This window comes from Mastacembelus armatus, chromosome 21, assembly GCF_900324485.2.
Source record: "Mastacembelus armatus chromosome 21, fMasArm1.2, whole genome shotgun sequence".
In the NCBI taxonomy this organism is placed as follows: Eukaryota; Metazoa; Chordata; class Actinopteri; order Synbranchiformes; family Mastacembelidae; genus Mastacembelus; species Mastacembelus armatus.
The window spans coordinates 16,787,285-16,805,850 of record NC_046653.1 but is presented as its reverse complement, the minus strand read 5'-3'; the positions used below and the strand labels follow the sequence as shown (position 1 = coordinate 16,805,850).

Sequence of the window (18,566 nt, the reverse complement as noted above, 5' to 3'; positions counted from 1 at the left end):
AGTTAGATGTCCCTCTTTTCAACTCATGATCTGATGACCCAACCCATCCTTCACACTTTAAATTCATGTTTGGCATCTAACATGAAAAAAATATGCTACATCAAGCAAGAAACACAAGCTCTATGATAAAAGCATAAGTCCTGCAGGTAAGGTAATAATGACCAGTTCAGAAATACAGTGAAAATAAAAATACTGACTCAAACGAAGCCCTGTGGCATTTAGCTTTAGGGCACTGTTGTTTATAAGGAAACATATACAGTCACTGAAATGAATTTTAATGTGCTGAAAGTATGAAAATCATATACATGGTTAAGATTTTATTTTATTTTATTTTTGGACACTTATTTGACAATGTAAAGACATTAAGAACAGTACTATTACTTAAATGTTGTTTCATAGCCTGCTTGATTGAGAAGTGTTGGAGAAGAGGTGTGTTGGTCTGTGGTGCAGACAGCTATAGTCCTGTTTTTCTTCGTTAATGTGTCTATTCCTTGACTTCATGCTAGCCTAGTCCATTAAAGGCTTAGTGCCAGCAGGTGGTTGATTGAGTTAGCTCATTAGTAAAGTGCTGAGCACATACAACACACTCCTGACAAACACTGCTCTAATTAACAAGCTCTAATGACCCTGATCATACTGCGCATGTGGAGACTGGTTATGTATTTGTTTGCATGTGTATGCATATATGTGTGTATAAACATGCCTTGCCTTTAACATAACCCTAACCTTAGACCAAGTCATCACTCAGTTATTTTACTTGTTTTACTCCTAAAAGGCAAAGACACCAAACAATAAACCATGCATGCTTAAAAAACCGTGGGGAGGTTGCAGTAGATCACTGCAACTGCCAAAAAATATTTTGGGAAAACATTTGGAAAATCACACAGCATATTCTTGGACTACAGATCCCACTGATGTGTATCATTCTATTTGGGTATCATACCTAGTGAAATACTACGAAATGACAGCCATCTAAAAATATTTACTGTGGCTGCCAAAAAAAACCCCCCAAAAACCCCTCATAAATAACTGAAAATAAAGAGCTGAGCAACGATGTTCTTGAGTTGTATTAATGTGGTAATGTATATTCTTTCCTTTTTCTTAGAAATAATTTTAAAAGACCTCATATGTTGGTTCCCACAATGTGAGTAATACCAGGCACACGCACGCACACACACACACGCACACACACACACACGCACACACACACACACGCACTCACACACACGCACACACACACACACACACACACACACACATATACATAGGGAGACACAGTCTGCCTGATCCCTGCTGGTGCAACAATGGAGTAGTCTCTTTAGGTGTGATGAGAAAAATATCTGACAAATAAAAGAAAAACACTTACAAAGCAAATGTTGTGGAAACATACATTTCTCAAATTTGAAATGATTTATAGTAACTGCCAATTTTGCTGTCTGTTTTATTCATTTATCTGAAAATGCAGCCTGGAGACAAATGCTAAAAGCTCTTTATATAAAACGGTTCAGACTATCTTCACCAAATCAAAATTTGATTTTGCATCAATAATCAGTAATGATTAAGAAGTACTGTGTCCAACTAGAACCAAAACTGAATCATACTATGGCCTTAAAATTGTAAACTGAATCATAATGTTAAAAACAAGATTACCACCCATAGAATACACACAGATACACACACACACACACACACACAGGGTTGGTACTCTGACATCTCACACACAGGCAGTCATTGTGTCAGCCGTCAGTTCATTTGAGGACAGCTAGAAATCACGTCAGAGTCAGCCACAGACCTCACCTCATTCATTACAATTACAGAATAAAATGTCCAGGCCAAAACAGAATGCAATCCCAACTATTTTAGCAATTTGACTGGAATGTATTTAGACATACAGTACCACATACCAGTCACTGATATTTCTATAATTGAGGATGGATTTATAAGCCAATTATATTAATTAGGAAATGCCATGCCATACATTTGACTTTATTAGGAGAAATAATCTCGGTCTGAAAAAAAAGCTAACACTGTCTCACCTGCTCAAATCCATTCCTCTGAAATTCTTCAAAGCCAAAAATGTCCAAGATCCCAATTTCCATGGAAGGATCACTGCAAGAAATGAACATTAAGAACCACTGTAATTGCAGGACCAAAGTGTAATCTTGTCTGCTTGTCTGCTCACTCTGATAGGAATTATGTTTGTGTTTGTGGTTGTATGCAATGACATATCTAAAGGGAGTGCATTATGCATAACTTGGGCCCTAAATACTATTGCATTTTGTGGTTAGTGTGTAAACAAGGAAAGCTCAATCCCATTCCAGAAGATGTAACCCACATTATCTGACAGCGTGTGGTAAGGCTTCACAACATTAACAGCCCCAAGAATACCATGACTTCCACCCAGGATTGTGTGTGTATTTTGTTTTTTGGTGTTTGACACCTTGCTATAAACTTTGGGTGTGTCCTCCATCTCTACCTTGGTGTTCAGTATTTTCCATTTTATTGTTCATGTCTATTTGTGTATGTTCATGCAATGCAAATTATTACAACCACCATTTTAAACTAAACTTTGTATCTTACAGTATCAGTCCTTTCACTCCACAGGCCCTGAAGGAGTGATGGTGCTTGTGTGATGACAGATATACTGTGGTGTTTGCACAGTAACAGCTATCAACAGTCAGGTGTTCCAAAGAAATGTTTCTGGTTGTTTAAACTGAAAACACCCCAGGGTACATGTAAATAAATGTGCACACACACACACACACACACACACACACAGAGCATCATACCCAGTGCTTTCGTCGTGTCCCTGCAGGTAGTCATTGATTCTGTTCACCAGATAGCTGAAGAGGCGTCCATAGATGGTCTTTGCGAGCTGGTCTCTGTATTGCTCTGACATCTCTACTGTGTGTCGCCGAGTGATCACATCGCCTGAGACAAAGGGCATATGAAAGCACAATTTCTGGCGCTTGACAATTCAGGTCATAGTAATAGTAATAACAGTAATAGTATTTCTAAAACTGTGCATATATGACATAAGGTTGTTGTTTTCTGATCACTAAGGTTTGCGCTACTCCTCCTACTAGAACTAATTATTGCTAAAGCAAGACCAATACTTTTGTCTGGTCAATATTATTGGATGACTGTTGACATAAAACTACAGGAGTATATTTTAGCACTGTTTTTTTAAACATATAAATATATATATATATATATATATATATATATATATATATATATATATATATATATATATATATATATATATATATATATATATATATATATATATATATATATATATATATATATATATATATATATATATATATATACATATATATATATATTAATATCTCCATCAGCCACAATGGTCAACTGTAGCTTGTATTGAGGTTTTTCCTCTACATGTTTTTGCAGTAAAGTTATAGGGAGGGCTCGTGAGGCTGGTGAGTTGATACCTTTAAAATATTGCACATCAGAGGTGAGGGCAGTGCTTAAGTCACTGGAGGACACCTGCAACATTCCAGCAACTGTAGAGAGGACAACAGAGAGACAGAGAGGGACAGAGGAAGGGTAAATGACAGTGGCATGATGACAGCGTGAAACCATCAAAATAACACAATTGATTTGTGGAGCTGGCAGCAATTAGTCATCAGTGGACTTCTGAGCAGAGCCTATACACAAGCTGCAGAAACACATCACAACAGATCCCTTTGCTGACATCACTAGCATGACAACAACTGCCTCTTTCCTATTCAGGTGCTGATGTCAGTTGTTTACCATCTCAAAAAGATCAGGGGTCACAGGAGCACATATAGTAGTGTCATAATGAGAGAGTGAGCCAGAGAGGGGAAAAACACTGACACCAATAGAGGAAAAGTTAGTAAGTGATTTCTCCTCACCATTATTACAGTTTGACAGAAAATGTGGCTTGGCAAAAAGGTGACTGCATGTTAGCTAAATGCTGGAAAGCTGCCATGTAAAACTCCAATGGAGAGAGAGAGGGGGAGGAGCTATGATGCGGTCGTAAACAAGATGAGTTGGTGTGATGCATGCGTCCTTCGTACATCCCAACTTCACCCAGAGTGGAAATGTGATCCCAGTTATGACAGGAGCACTGACCTCTCTCCAGCAGCTGCAGATCAGAAGGGTAGGCTGTATCGGCATCTGTCAATGCAGTAAAATGTAGGTCCCCAATATGGAGCACAGCAGATAGCAGCGTAAACACTGAGTCAACCTCCTAGGAGTCAGAGAGAGAGAGAGGGACAGTGGAAGAGAGAAAGAAAAAGTGAGCCAGAGGGGAGAATATGGGGAGTTAGAGAGGGCTGAGTCTGACAGATAGTGTAGGGAGGCCAGACAGGATTGAATGATTGACATACACATTGTTGGTTCAGGGAATTCTGGAAAGTAAAGAGAAATATACAATAACCAGCTTTTTTCTTTAATGTACTGCAAAATGCAAAAATATATCCCATTATTCCCTGCTCTGGGGGGGGCGATGTTTGACTCTGAGGGTGTGTGTTGGTGTGTGGGTCAATATTGGAGTTGATATTTCAGAGATAAACAAGCATCTCTGTTTGACAGTCTATACACAGAGAGACCCCTTCCCCCTTTTCACTTATGGAGGAGAAGAATGTCACACAAAAGGAGCAGTAGGGAACTTAATGGTGATCGACCTTTAAGTCTAGACTGGAAGTCATACCTGAATAGGAGCTTTGACTAAGACTGATAGGTGGTCTATTACATTCCCACTCCCACTCCCCCACTACTTCTCCTGTCCATTGGTCTCTCTTTCTTATCCAGTGGACACTAGTACTGTCTGATAATACTTGTATGTATTGTTCTATTCCTCTGTCCCTTGCCTGTGTGTACTGACTGTGCTGGATTAAAAGGTGAAATGGTGGTCACTCACCGCTGACAGATGCTGACTGGAAATCTAAGAATAGAACCTGATAATGGGCTGGGAACACAGATGGTACAGGACCGTGTCACACTACATGCACGTGGTATTCATAAATCAACATGTTGCCTTCTGCATTTGGTCACATATTTCATATGCTTTTCTTTAACATATGCTGCCTCCCAATTCAGGATCTGGATCCTAAGAAATCAACGTATCTGTGCCAGATGAGGCGTATCTCATTTGAAATGCTTCTGAATTGGGAGGACTCACCATGACCACTGCAGCCCTCAGTATCCCACAGTCCATTATGCAGTGGTCAATTGCTTAATGGAGCATGGGCAATTCTTGTCAACTTGTGAAGTCGGAAAATTATTTGTGACCATGTCATTTTTTTTCAGGCACAACTGGGATAACACTCTGATTCTAAAATGTGAAATATCTGACTTTACAAATTGACCAAAAGCCCATAAAATGAACATTACTGTTGTTCTCTGTGAGGCTAAAGTGAAAGGTTAGGTTAGGTTAGGTTAGGTTAGGTTAGGTTAGGTTAGGTTAGGCCTTTGAAGGACCTAGACACTCAGTTTGTACCAGCAAAAGTCTGAGGTAAATTGTCATCAGTGACTATTTTCATAGTCATCAACACATTTAACTATTCCCACTCTCAATAACCTCTGAATAAACAAGCTTAAGAGAAGACATATGCAGCACCAATCAATACCTGCTTATTGAAGCCCAGGGCTCGCATTGCTTGTTTGACTGCTGTGAGGCATTCTCTGCTCTGTGTAGAGGCTGTAGCTACTGGAATACTCTCTCCTGGAAGTACTCCTCTAAGATACCTCAAGTAGAGACAGACAGATAAGTTCAACTATAACAAATACTTAAAAACAAAATAAACATACAGTACATAATGATGCCTGACTATGACAAGTGTAAAGCAACAGCCGCACTGGTTCCAAACACTATTTACTCATTCATGTAAGTATCTTTGGATAGTAGACCCCAAAGACTTGTGACACAGTTACTGTGTAGAATTACGTACAGTCCCAGTCACATTGAGAAGAGAGCTGTTTGGGAGAGAGGAAAAAGGGCAAACAGGGTTGTAAATCTGCACAACTGGATCACGCACACAGAGATACAATAGGTTGCCAGAGAGGCTAGCAAGCTTCTCATGTTACAAAACAGACCGATTCAGGTCAGTGGTTATCAGACTTGTGGTCTACAGTGGATTCTTGGTACAGTAACTCACAGTTGCACTGTCATTCTACATGTAAGAACACTAATGAGTATGGATGTGTAACACAAAAACAGCCAAAATCTGATAAAGGTAAGAACAATAAATATAAATGTGCACACCTCGAAGTGTCCGAACAAATTAAGAATCATTAAACTGAGGAGCTCTTCTGAGTGTCTGAGTATGAAACTGCTAATTTGCATCTGACACCTGACAGCAACGTACCTATGAGCCAGGACGTTGTTCAGGTAAAGTGCGCTCTTCTCCTCAGGTGACAGGCCTTCAGCCATCAGATAGAAGATGCTGAAGCTGTGCTGGTGAGGAGGCAGGTGGACCAGACGAGACTTCTCCAGCATGTAGGTGTACACACGGGCTTAAACATCAAGTGTGAAGCATTCTTTAATAACAGGGCTGTGTAAATATAATCTCAGCAGTGCCGATTAGAGTTGTCAGTTCTGAGGATTCAATCTGTTGCCACTGTTCAGTGGCCAGTGCTCTCTGTTCATAATTCAATGGGGTAAAATAAGGTGAGGGCTGTAAAAACTGGAGCATATTAGCAACATCACAGCAGTGGAGTTATGTGACATTACTGCCCCCTACTGGTGTTTCATAACTGTGCAGCTGATCTTACAGAAAACTACACTACAGACAGTACTGTGCCAGGAATATATCGTTAAATTTGTATACTTTATTGATACGATACCATTTTCATACAAATAATGATTTTGTCAGAAAATAATGTTTTTTTTTCTAGTTATCTTTGCACTAGGTTTAAGGATAAGGCAGACCCTGGTTTAGCTTTTTTGTCTGTTTCCACTGTTATGAGAGAGCTAATAAAAATACACCAGTAACCACACTGTTTGACATGCTTCTTTCTAATGAATCACACAAAATGAGTATGTAGATAAAATGTATTGCTGGGTTTAGTCTCTGTATGGAATTTGTGGAAAACATAGACAATAACTCTGTCTTATCTTTTAAATAATCAAGAACAAATGAGATAAAAAAAAAACTTGATTTGTTCATCTATTATATTTCTTATCATATTGAGGCGTGGAGCCAATCCCAGCCTGGCCTATCACAGAGCTGCTCATATTCACACCTATGACAACTTTCTATCTGATGTTTTCATCTTAGCAACAGCAAACAAACTGTATGAAAATGAACATAAAAATAACAGACAACCAGTAAACATCCTGTGTTACCTCTGAGCAGCGTCCTCCTCTTATCACAGTACTGGACAGTCAACAGCTTGATAAAGCGGCTGGAGTTGTTGTTCCTTGGGGTCTTCGCATGGCCAAATGCCTCCAGAATACAGTTAACCTGCAAAAAACATTAAGCCAAAGGAAAGGTTACCAGTGTCTTACAATATCACTCTAACTTTCTTTTTCAAAATAATGGAATGAAATCATACATATTACACTCTTTTTACACATACAGTATTTCTAGATCTGAAATTCCACTTTCTCCCACTAGATGTCCATATACATCCATTATCTTGATATTCTGTGTTTTTGAGCCCTGGATGATCAGAGAGCAATGTGACCCAGATATTGAATACATAACGATGACTTCATCAGAACACAGCAGTTGTACTCCCTAGAGACACGCTGTTACTCTGAGTGCAGAACAGGTGAATATTATGTTTAGCCAAAGTAATGTTTTATTATCTAAGCAGCAACTGTAAATACAGTACTATAGTAAGACTTGACCTAAATCACAAATTTCTTTTCTTTCTTTTGCTGTCATATATATAGTGTGACAACACAAAATTCTGCCCATGATTTAATATTTTTTTAACTTAAGAAAAAACTGTCAGAATATTTTCCTCTACAACATTTCCAATCATTTCAGAAAATATTTTATGATTTTTGCTTCTCCTGATTAACTGGAAAATAGGCCGTGAAGGGGATACTGGTGCTGCATTCTTCATCAATGCTTATTCTTCAGGGTCTGAAGGAGAAGAAGTAGAATGGACGTTTCTCTTTTGGAGTCACCTCAGTTGAAATGTTGATGTAATTAAACACACAGTCTAAATGCTCAAATGTGTTGTCTGACAAAAGAAGAAAAGGGAGAAAATGGGCTACAAACAGCAACCCCATTCTGTGAAGGTCTAATCCATACATCTATTCTCTCCCCAACCACAGAAACAGAAAATCAGTAGAACACATTCACCAGCTACAGTAAGTGTGCTATCTGATTTTTTTTTTTAACACAAAATAACACAGACAAAGAAGCAATAAGCACAACAAGACATGCATCAAGGGAAAATAGCTAAGATTCAGTCAGTGTGTCTCTTTGAAGAACACAAATTTTCATGAGTTTCTTAAAGAAGACTGACTGTGTAGAGCGTTGACTTGAAACTAGTATTTTTGACTAGACTAGTATCTACTGTAACATCATTTTTCTACTGTTTTGGCTTTTCAGGTGAAGAAACAAGGGCAAGAGAGCAAGACTCATGCCTAGAATACTGCACTTACATGACATGTTCCTGAGCAATACAAGCCTCAAGAACACCTCTGCCAGAAAACAGTGTAAAATAGAAGACTAGACTTACATGTTTCATTCTGGGCTCCAGTGCAAAGTCTTTGGAGCTGGAGCGAGCAGTCAGGTGTCTCACTATATGCTTACAGACCTCTGTTTTCCCAGAACCACTTTCACCACTAGAAAGACAAAGAGAGACAGAAAGATACAAATTTGATGTCATTCATATCTTAGATGATGCTGTGTAACATGTTGTCATCAACCCTATTGTTTTACATAGTGCTGAGATGCAGTCATACATTTATTAAGTCGTATTAATTTGTATTGTAATGTAAAAAGAGTATTTTGTGGTAACGTGGTTTAAATGATATTAGAGGATATAATTATGCAGATAATTAAATTTAAAAGCAGCTATTAAAGTTAACTAGATCTCAAGAGTAAAAGGCAAATAAAAAATAATCATCTTCATGTGTTACATCCCTCTTCACGTGTCTCAGAAGAATAGGTGTGAGATGTTAGTCATCAGGGTGTCGCCTCCATGTGTCATCTTCAGTCATGACATCAACCCTTGTGAGATCACATCTCATTAAACGCAATCCATTCCTTTTCTCTAACTCTGCTCCGCTGCCGACCACTTTCCACATACTGTTAATGCTGCAACTTATCAGTGGAGACCCGTTTTTAATCTGCCACTGAGTGGATATTAAAATCTGACATAAGGTATTTCTGCAGCACATGCTCCGACGCTCACCAACATGCAGAGTGTTGAGACCAGCATAGTAACACCCAGCAGATGGCTTCAGAAGGTCAAAAGCCCTTACTAATGACCACAGTGTGCTGTGGTTCGCTGATTGTCAGTGTGTACGTGTGTTGCTATATTTTTTACTAACAGCCCCGCTGAGCGTGAAGTCCAAAGGCCTTTCCACCATCTTTTCATTTACCACTTTTTATTAGATTTCAAGGGCATTTTGCTAAAGCACTTGTCTCGGGGGATCACGGCTGCTGATTGCACTAAATGTGTAGGAGTGTGTGAAACAGAGAGCGTAAGTGAAAGAGAAGCAACAAAAGAAGTGATAAAGTGAAGTAGGAAGAGAATTGAGTGAAGAAGAGGAGTGTGTGTAGGTGCAAAATCACATTACAATGTGCCTGCATGTCTTTACCTGTGTGTTTGAGCGCAATTGTGTGTGAGTACAACTGTGTGTGATGGATAGTCTGTGGCCTGGGTGCATTTACTCTATGCCAGAATGGTTACAACTCAGCAGGAATGTCACTATAGAGCCAGAACGAGATTTAATTGCAATCAAGGGGCCTGGCTCCATCCAGCTGAGAACAAAGAGCAAGATGCTCCCAGCAAAGATTCATCTCTGTGAAAACACTGAACAGGTCAACAGCTCAGCTCTGGCTGAGAGATATTAATCTCTCAGGGGGTGTTTAACAGGTGTGTAACAGAGAGGTGTGGACAAACCAGGTAGCTGCTGAACTTCACTCGTATTCACAAAATTACTGTTGACATTTTTATCTCAGCATCCGCAGGAACAGAGTTCATGCATGTGTGTTGAAGAAAGGGGTGTACCTTAAGATAAAACACTGTGGGCGTCTCTCCTGCAGCATCAAGTGGTAAGCTCTCTCTGCTGAGGAGAAGATGTGAGGCGGTAGAGAGGAGCACAGACGACCTGTGGAGCTCAGATACAACTGACTCACCTGAGGGAGAGAGAGAGAGGGAGAGCAGGAGAGAGAGAGAGGGAGAGACCATGACGCAAATAACTTTCCATACCTGTGTGTCCAACTCAATGTCAATAGTCTGGCTTACTTAAGTGAAAACTTCATGCTAATGCTGGAAATGTACTAGTATCAATATGTTTAAACTGTATTAAAAGCATAATAAATGTATTGGACAAATTAACCCACGATTTGCTTTTATACTGAACTACGAGATGACTGTACTGAAACACCCTTTACTGTAACCAGACCAGTAAAAGTGTGCCAGTTCTGTATTTGTGGCAGTGCAAAAGAGAAAGAGGAAGGGCTGTGGACCACCAGATGAAAGGGGGTGACAGACGGCCAGCAGATCACACGTTGTGACATATGTGCTTCTCACACTTTATCATCCCTGCCAGAAGGGGCTTGGTTTAATTCTGTCATGGCTGTAGAAGATGTATCCTCCTCTATTCAACCGTCCTAGGTTAATATAACTATTATACAGGCTGAGTATGTCTGTGAAAAGCTTCATTCCAAAATGAGTTATCCGGCATTTGGAATAAAAAGTCACTATTGCTGCTCGATATGTTAATATTAACTCAAATCATAATGATATTTACAGTAATAGGAAACACGTTAACTTACTGACAGGCTTTTCTAAACACTAGAAACATTAAAAATACCATTTTTATTAATAATATTTGCATGGGTCTGAGAATCAGTGTGTGTGTGTGAGAGTGTGTGTTGAGCTGAACCGGATCTCCATCTTCCTTGGCTGATGCAGTGTCCGTCCTGTTCTGTGTATCACTGACAGGAAGACTGCATTATTTATCAACCACCAGGTCCATTTCATCTGTCCATGCCATGCAAATTATACAGTAAGCATTCCTCTGCTACAGTGTAATTTGCTCACCAGTGAGGAATAGATGGGAAGCTCTTTGTTTGGATTGACCAGCAGAATGATGTGTCCAATGTAAGTCTACAAAAGAGCAGAAAAACACACCTGAATCATTTTCAACTCTGCCGAAAACAAGAAGTTAATTCTACATTAGAAAATATTTATTTTTTGGGTGTGAGGCGGCCCAACTTCTGCACTTTGTCTGCACCGACCTGAAAATCGAGGTAGAAGTTGTCACCAACTGGGACCTTTTGTTAACATCAACATTCACGGTGACAAGTTCTATTAAAATTACTATTACGATATGTTAATCTTGTATCAGAGAAAGATGAGAAAGTGATAACCTCAGTAATAACCTTTATCCACTAAAAAACCTGCCCTCCCACACAGCATACACCCATACCCTGAGGCCATTTAGATAAAAAAAAACAACAAAAAACTGCCAATTTCTGAGCTTTCTACTAAGCTGTTTCTGTCGGAGTCCTGGAGGCTGTTTGAAACACTGTCCCCTGGGAGGGCACAGGCATTACTAACATTCTGTAACATGCTGTTTTGTCCTTAGATACTAGCACAAGGTTAATGACTTGAACAAATAGAGCACAATTCACCCAACTTTGCTACTGTTTTTGTGTTTTTAACCCAAGTAAAACTGAAACTGAAAAGGGTGAGCGGTTTTTCTCTAATTTATGACATTGTTGTCAATAATCCAGAAATAATCAGCAATACCCACTTCCCTCTTCCGTTCCTTTTTGTTATTCTCAGGGGTTTTGTGGTGTAACGGCCCTTCGATCCTGGCAAAAGGTAGCAGATCACTCATCAACGCCACATCTCTGACCACCCCACTGGGAACATATGGAGCGGTCACTGCCTTTGTCATCCCCCTAATTCTGTCCTACCTACATCTCTGCCTGGGTCAGCTCTTTATTAAAAGATTTTTACTGAAGGTAAAGTCCATTAGAGCAGAAATACAGAGAAATGTACTTTCTGCTAACATTAAAAGTGTAAACCTGTTTATTAGTCATTTTTAAGTTTGTAAACCTGAATGTAAGTCCAAGCCATCATTTTCCTACCTGGCGTTGTTTACTTACATCCTCTAATTATATCAGTACTTACTTCATTAATATATCCTTTACATCTGCATTGCAGAGGCGTTAAATGCAATGAGCTATACCCATGACAGCTGCACTTTGTTATCTTACTCTGCTGTCTTTTCACCACTTTTTCTTTTTCCAAGTGGACTGTAACTCATGATCTAGCTCTTATTATTCTGAAAACTTAATCGTTTCTCTTTTCTCCATTTCCTTTTATTGTCATTCCCTTATCTGTGTCCCTTTCTGTGGCTAACCTCACTGTCTGTCGACCATCTGGGTTTGTATAATAACAGGCTATTACTGCCTCTTCACAGAGAAGGGAGTGTAGCAGATAGGTCCACATTGATCTGGTTCCAGTCTTTATAGAGCTCATTCCCAAAGGAGAACTGTGGGCCAGACTGCAGTTTTAAAGGGGAGAAGTAAAATTACAGGAATATAAATTGTACCAACTATTGGAGATGAAGGCATTTTACTCCTGAATACAATTAGAATACATTTACCTTTCAGATCAATCTTAAATGGTATTGATTGTTCAATTTTCACCAGTGTAAGCTGTGTTTGAATGTGTTTCCAAGTACATTGCAACAGTTACCACTTTCAAGTCACCAGGCCAAAACAGATAAGGCAAGAGATTCAACTCAACAGCTAGAGTGGCTGAGTTACTACAGAGAGAAAATGCATCTGAATTTCTGTGTTCTCAGTGTTCTGTGTGTGGCCTTTTAACTTTGTTTAATGTTCATTCCTTATTTGATGCCACAGGTTGAAGAGTCATCAGAGTCTTACATAGATTTGATCGTTGCCAAAGCGCTTCTGCATCTCATAAAGCAGGCTGCTGTTGGTCAGCTCACTGAGGGAAGCCAGGTCGTCATTGGGTGCCGGCGGCATTAGCTTGACCTGAATGCATGCAGGAAATTCAAGTTAAGTTCCAAAAAGTAAACATGTTAACAAAAATTGGACTTTCTCTTTGAAATACAATCTGTTTTACTGTGTGACCCCCCCCCCGGACACTTCATATATTCTATGTTCTTTCTGCCTACTGTGTTTTTATGTGTTGACAAGGTACCTGCTCGAGTTTATTGGCTCCAGAACTAAAAGGACCATCCAGGATGTTGTCCTGGGAGGGCTGTCGGCTCAGTGCTCCACCTGAATCTCTGAACATGGCACACTTCTCCAGCAGACTGTCCCTCTTTGCAATAGGTAGGCCAAGGGGGTTCCTGTATGGTAGGTGGATAGGCAATGCATTGGAAAAGACTAAATAGATAGAGCAATAGAATTTGCAACACAACAGGGGATGAGGTGAACACAAAAGTAAAACAAACATAATTTACAATCTGCAGAGTAACTGCAAAACAAACAGCTGTGCTATAATGAAACACTGGACCCACAAGTTCTTCACGGGAGTGTTGATGTCGTGCGAGCCTCCATCATAGCGTTGGTCAGTGGAGGGCAGAGGAGCAGAGGGGTCCTTCAGCCTCTGCAGCCAGCTCTCCTCTGCATTTAGAAGCATATCAGCTATGACCTCTGATGCGGCAATGTCTGGTGACAGGACACACAAGAAAGGCTAATTAGACGACCTCTCTGTAATGAGGGAAGTGATGGCTTCATCCTGTCTTTATTTCAGTGTGACTGACAACCCCCTAGCCTCACTTGTCTTGCTCTGTTTTCCTTTCAGCATGTGCATGCTGAAGGAGTGTCTTCAAATGAAAAGGAGGGGGGCTGTCACAGTCTCTAAGGGCCTGTCTCACATCCTTTCTAAGCCTGCTCTTCGAAGGGGGTATTGATTAAGGCTGGAGTGGGACATTCAGAAGTGTGATGAAGCCACGGGAGTAAATGGTTAGAGGCAGCTATGATATTCTATCCCATAATGAAGAGGTTAGATGATAGATTGAAAGCCCCTCGGTATTACAGATTTTATCACAATCCCATAAGAGACACTGCTACATTTACAATGACTACACTACTTTCATCAGCAGCCTGATTCAGAGAGTAGTTTTCTATTGGGTCTGTCACTTTAGGTTGAGATGCAGGGAGTTGTGCACTTGATGTGTGCATTTTGTGGGAATGAAATTTGGAAAACTGATCAGAAGCATCAGCCAAAAATGGGTTTCACACTGACATTAATATTACTGAAATTCATATACACATGTAGATTAATATCATCACATCCACAGAAAGCCTGAGCATTTCACTGGGAATTGGAGGATTGATGGTTCTTTTGGAAAATTTACTTTGGCGCAGCAAACAGAAACAAGGCTGAGTTGCCAGTTTCCATTGTCCTCCATAGCTGTTACAATAAATTTTGTTGTAAGACAAACACTGCTCCATAGCACCACCAGTGTCAAACACCTTTAATGGTTTTTGGAAGATAGGATCTAAAGTGGATATAAAATTGCAATTATACTTTAAGAATTTAATCATTAAACACTGTTTAGATAGTAGATGCATCAATGTACTATTTGAAACTCATTATGAGGCACCTACCTGTCAAAACAGAAGCCTTAGACAAACTGTCTTAGACTTAAAAAACAATTAACACACTAGACATTGATTACGAGGAAGGCTCACTCACTGTGTACAATGTGTGTCTGTACAGGGCGACTTTTGTTTTTATTATCACAGTGATTATTAATGCATTTGAAAGGGCTCAGCTGAATCAGACAAAAACAATTTCTCAGCTTCTTTGGATCATTACCTCTTGCCCTCCGAGACATGCTTTCCTAGTCTAACTGGAAAAAATATCTGTGCGTATGTGCACATTCATATATTTGTGCGAATACCTAAATGTGTTACCTGAGGGCTTGTCTTGGTTGCAGTTCAGAAGGGTTGGGTTTGCCCTGTGCCTCAGCAGATGGCTAACGATGCTCATCTGTAAGAGATGGTATCAATTTTTATTACAGCCTATAAACATTCAAATATAAGTTCTGAGGCGCTAAATGTGCATCTTCACTCAAACCATTAATACAAGAACCAAAAAGCATTTCCAGCAGATTTGTAATGTTGTTTTAAAAATCCTCTTGTTAAAGGTCATAGAAGATATGGCGGTTATTTCCACATTTACTGCTGCAGTGCAGAAGTAGATACGGTACATACAGTATATAAAAGAGTATATTGTGGCACAGAACTAGACTTTAAACCTTAACCATACAGTACATGCTGCATGACACATGACACACAGAAATCAGTCTGATGACTGTCTAGCCTTTAAACTATGCTCCAAAAATTTTGTTTCAAAGCAAGAAGTACCTTTTTTTAAGACTTTGACTTGACTTGACTTTTTAAGACTTTTATACTGTCAATCATTGCCATTAAAATACTTGCTTCTGATTGTTTCATTTAAGTTACATATCAGGACACCTGAAACATATTTCCAGTTCTTCACAGTTATCACTGTATGCAGGATATTAAACTGTATAATTATATTTTAGCTTTGTTGCCAGCTGGTAAAACTACAATACAAACTAAAATCACAAACAAAACATAAAAGCATTAAAGCATGCTTTAATGAGAACAGTAATTAGAGTCCTAATTACTCATTCTCTGCAGTTTATGGCATCAGAAACGCTGCCAGACACTTCAGTAAAATCAAACTTACATTCAAAATCAATAAAGGTTCCACTGATCTTACATATCATGATTTATTAATTAGGGAAAGCAGTCAGTTATAATGTCTTCTGGTGCCTTAGAAGAGCTTTCCAAAATCTGAACTTATCCCAGCTTGGGCTTGGAGACTTTAAACTTCATTTAATATAAAGCCTGCACAACATGAGCAGGCAGCTCGATAAGGCAACAGGATATCTCAGCTGCTGAAATGATTTCAATGATTCCTTTTAATAAAACGTCTGTAAGTTCCCCAGCTCAGTGTACGGTAAATCCAGTACTAAGTATGTCAACAAACCTTTCTATAAGTTGCAATTCAAACTGTGAGGGGCTTCACTGTACTAAAGCAGAGTAATAAGACATAATCTGCAGTATGGAGGAGAGTGACATAGCACATTGAACAGTCTGATTGTGACCCATGCCAACAGCTGTTCACTTACTGTATGAGTCTACAGCATCTCTGCTGCCCACAAACCCCTACAGCTGCACTCACACCCTATAAATACTGATACCACGTCAGCAGCACCACAAGATCACCAGGAGAAGGTCACAGTACATAGGGATCAGCAGGGGCAAAGTAACCTCAAAGCTCATATTTTTTTTTGGTAAGGGTCTAAATGTCCTTTAATTAATATTTGTCAGCTGAGAAAATTAATCTTGAGATTAACATTAAAACGTTTTCATTTTTTTGGTGGTTAATCTATAAAACAGAATTCCCAGCAGCCTTATATTTTAATGCCCTGTCATTTTAGTTTGAAAATCCAATAAAAGACTATTTAAAAAAATCTTCCTTCGTGAGAACTTAACTTTCAAATTCCTGACTCAAACAAGGGAGCTTATCTCAGGAGAGGGAAGCTTAATTAGCTGAAGAAATAGGGTCATACATCTTCTTAAAGGGTCAATCAAGTATGTGTGCCACACAGCAGAAGGGGTCTTTGGGTTTGAGGTACCAGTTAGTGTTACAATTTCCAACCAATGTTTCCAGGCAACAGTGTTCTTCAATGTCATATAATCTTTTATTAGTGAGACCAGTGATTTACTTGGCTGGATACATGCACACATCCTGAACCCATAATCTCCTGTGTTACTGAGATGTCACTGTCAGACTAGCTACAGTATCAGGGAATGGTGACAGGAACTGAGTGTTAGGGAGGCTCAGGGAGTAGTTGGTATGCAGAAGGCAAAGCTTTGGCACTAGTAAAGCACCGATGGCTGTGTGATATAGGACTGCAAGGAAAAACCAATCGATTCTCCAATCCGTTAGACTGCCACTCTGAAGTCAGATGCGCTTACATATTACACATGCACACATACACATAGTAATTGCATATACTGAAACTCTGAAAAACAAGGACACACTATGAGGTTGTTATTCCATTTAGAAGGTTGCTGTCTGGAGGACATTTAGTTCAGCAGACTGACTATGATCTGATTAACTAACAACTTGGGGAAGAATTGTGTAAGACAAATGAAAGGAAACAACAAAGACAGCAGATCTATATGAATGAAACAGTGGTGAGAAAGATAGAATTTTTAAAATGCACACCAATGGTTAAAGAACATTACTTGAGGATAGATGAACCAACGAGGTAGAGATTGACTCTGAATACCAAATGAATAATTCTTTGTCAGCAGCCAAGCAGCAGCCCAGAAAAGTAATTAAATCCAGCTGGATCAGCAAGATCTGAATGTGATCACTCCCCTTCCTTCATAGTTGGACCACTTCCAAATCACCAGATTCCATCTCTCCCAGCTCACCTCACTCCCATCTGGAAATTAATCTCCTTTCCTCTAAGAGAGAACATTAAACTGCTCATCTAAAATGCTCTAACAAACGCATATACCGGTATGCAAGGCTGCTCTGTTGCTGCTGCTAGTGGTTTGACTGCAGCTGATCAATAGTACCAAAATCTACAATTTATCAGTGTGTGCAGGGTAACTGGAGGCAATGGTCTATCAATAATTTCCTCATTATTTCATTAATGACTGCAATCAACGTTGGATCAATGCTTTTAGATGAGTGGAAATTAGGGGACTGTTTCATTAATGTCAAAAACATTCTGACATTTTGTTGTGTAGCTGAGCGTTACCTGTCCATATTTAGCAGCCAGGTGGAGAGGAGTCCAAAAGTTGCTGTCAGCAGGTTGAGGGTCTGCCCCGTTCTCCAGCAGCACACACACGACATCTCTGTAACCACTGGCACATGCTATGTGGAGCTTCAGCGAGAGAGAGAGAGAGTTATAATGAAAATAAATAAATAGCCTACTACAGAATCTGATAAAGACAGAAGTTGAAAAACTAAACCATTGATAGAAAGGGAGAGAGACAAAAAGATCAGCTCATACAAATTAACACACGTGACTTTACTTACTAGAGTGACTCCATCATCATTCGGATGGTTCAGGTTTCCCCCTGTGGCTATTAGTTGTTTAACATCAGACAACATGGTGCTGGGTCTTTGCGTCTTCATGGCATGTATGGATGACACATCCACACCTATAAGACACAAATATAAACACAACACTGACCTGACACAAAAATGGTACATATCTTTAGTTGAGGCCCAGAAGAATGCCGAACTGCTCCTTTAAAACTAATCGCCGATTCAACTAGCTGCTTTAATGGCTTCAACGATATATAAAAATGAGTCATGTGCAGGAC

At 39.6% G+C, this 18,566-nt stretch overlaps 1 protein-coding gene across 8 annotated transcripts in view; it reads right to left on the bottom strand.

The window, feature by feature from the left end:
- myo16 (myosin XVI) overlaps positions 1–18,566 on the bottom strand; it is an 84,650-nt gene that overhangs the window by 28,766 nt on the left and 37,318 nt on the right. For all 8 annotated transcript variants that reach the window (XR_003294916.1, XM_026294616.1, XM_026294615.1 and 5 more), the window contains 16 exons: positions 18,277–18,401; positions 17,996–18,121; positions 15,099–15,174; positions 13,694–13,844; positions 13,372–13,522; positions 13,092–13,202; positions 11,233–11,298; positions 10,195–10,322; positions 8,695–8,800; positions 7,343–7,460; positions 6,363–6,510; positions 5,625–5,742; positions 4,126–4,243; positions 3,462–3,533; positions 2,790–2,931; positions 2,037–2,109 (listed from right to left, as the gene is read on the bottom strand). Coding sequence is in view for 7 of the 8 variants with exons in the window: in XM_026294616.1 (XP_026150401.1) it covers positions 2,037–2,109; positions 2,790–2,931; positions 3,462–3,533; positions 4,126–4,243; positions 5,625–5,742; positions 6,363–6,510; positions 7,343–7,460; positions 8,695–8,800; positions 10,195–10,322; positions 11,233–11,298; positions 13,092–13,202; positions 13,372–13,522; positions 13,694–13,844; positions 15,099–15,174; positions 17,996–18,121; positions 18,277–18,401 (1,829 nt within the window). In the remaining variant the exon portion in view is untranslated. The remainder of the gene's footprint in view (positions 1–2,036; positions 2,110–2,789; positions 2,932–3,461; positions 3,534–4,125; positions 4,244–5,624; positions 5,743–6,362; positions 6,511–7,342; positions 7,461–8,694; positions 8,801–10,194; positions 10,323–11,232; positions 11,299–13,091; positions 13,203–13,371; positions 13,523–13,693; positions 13,845–15,098; positions 15,175–17,995; positions 18,122–18,276; positions 18,402–18,566) is intronic.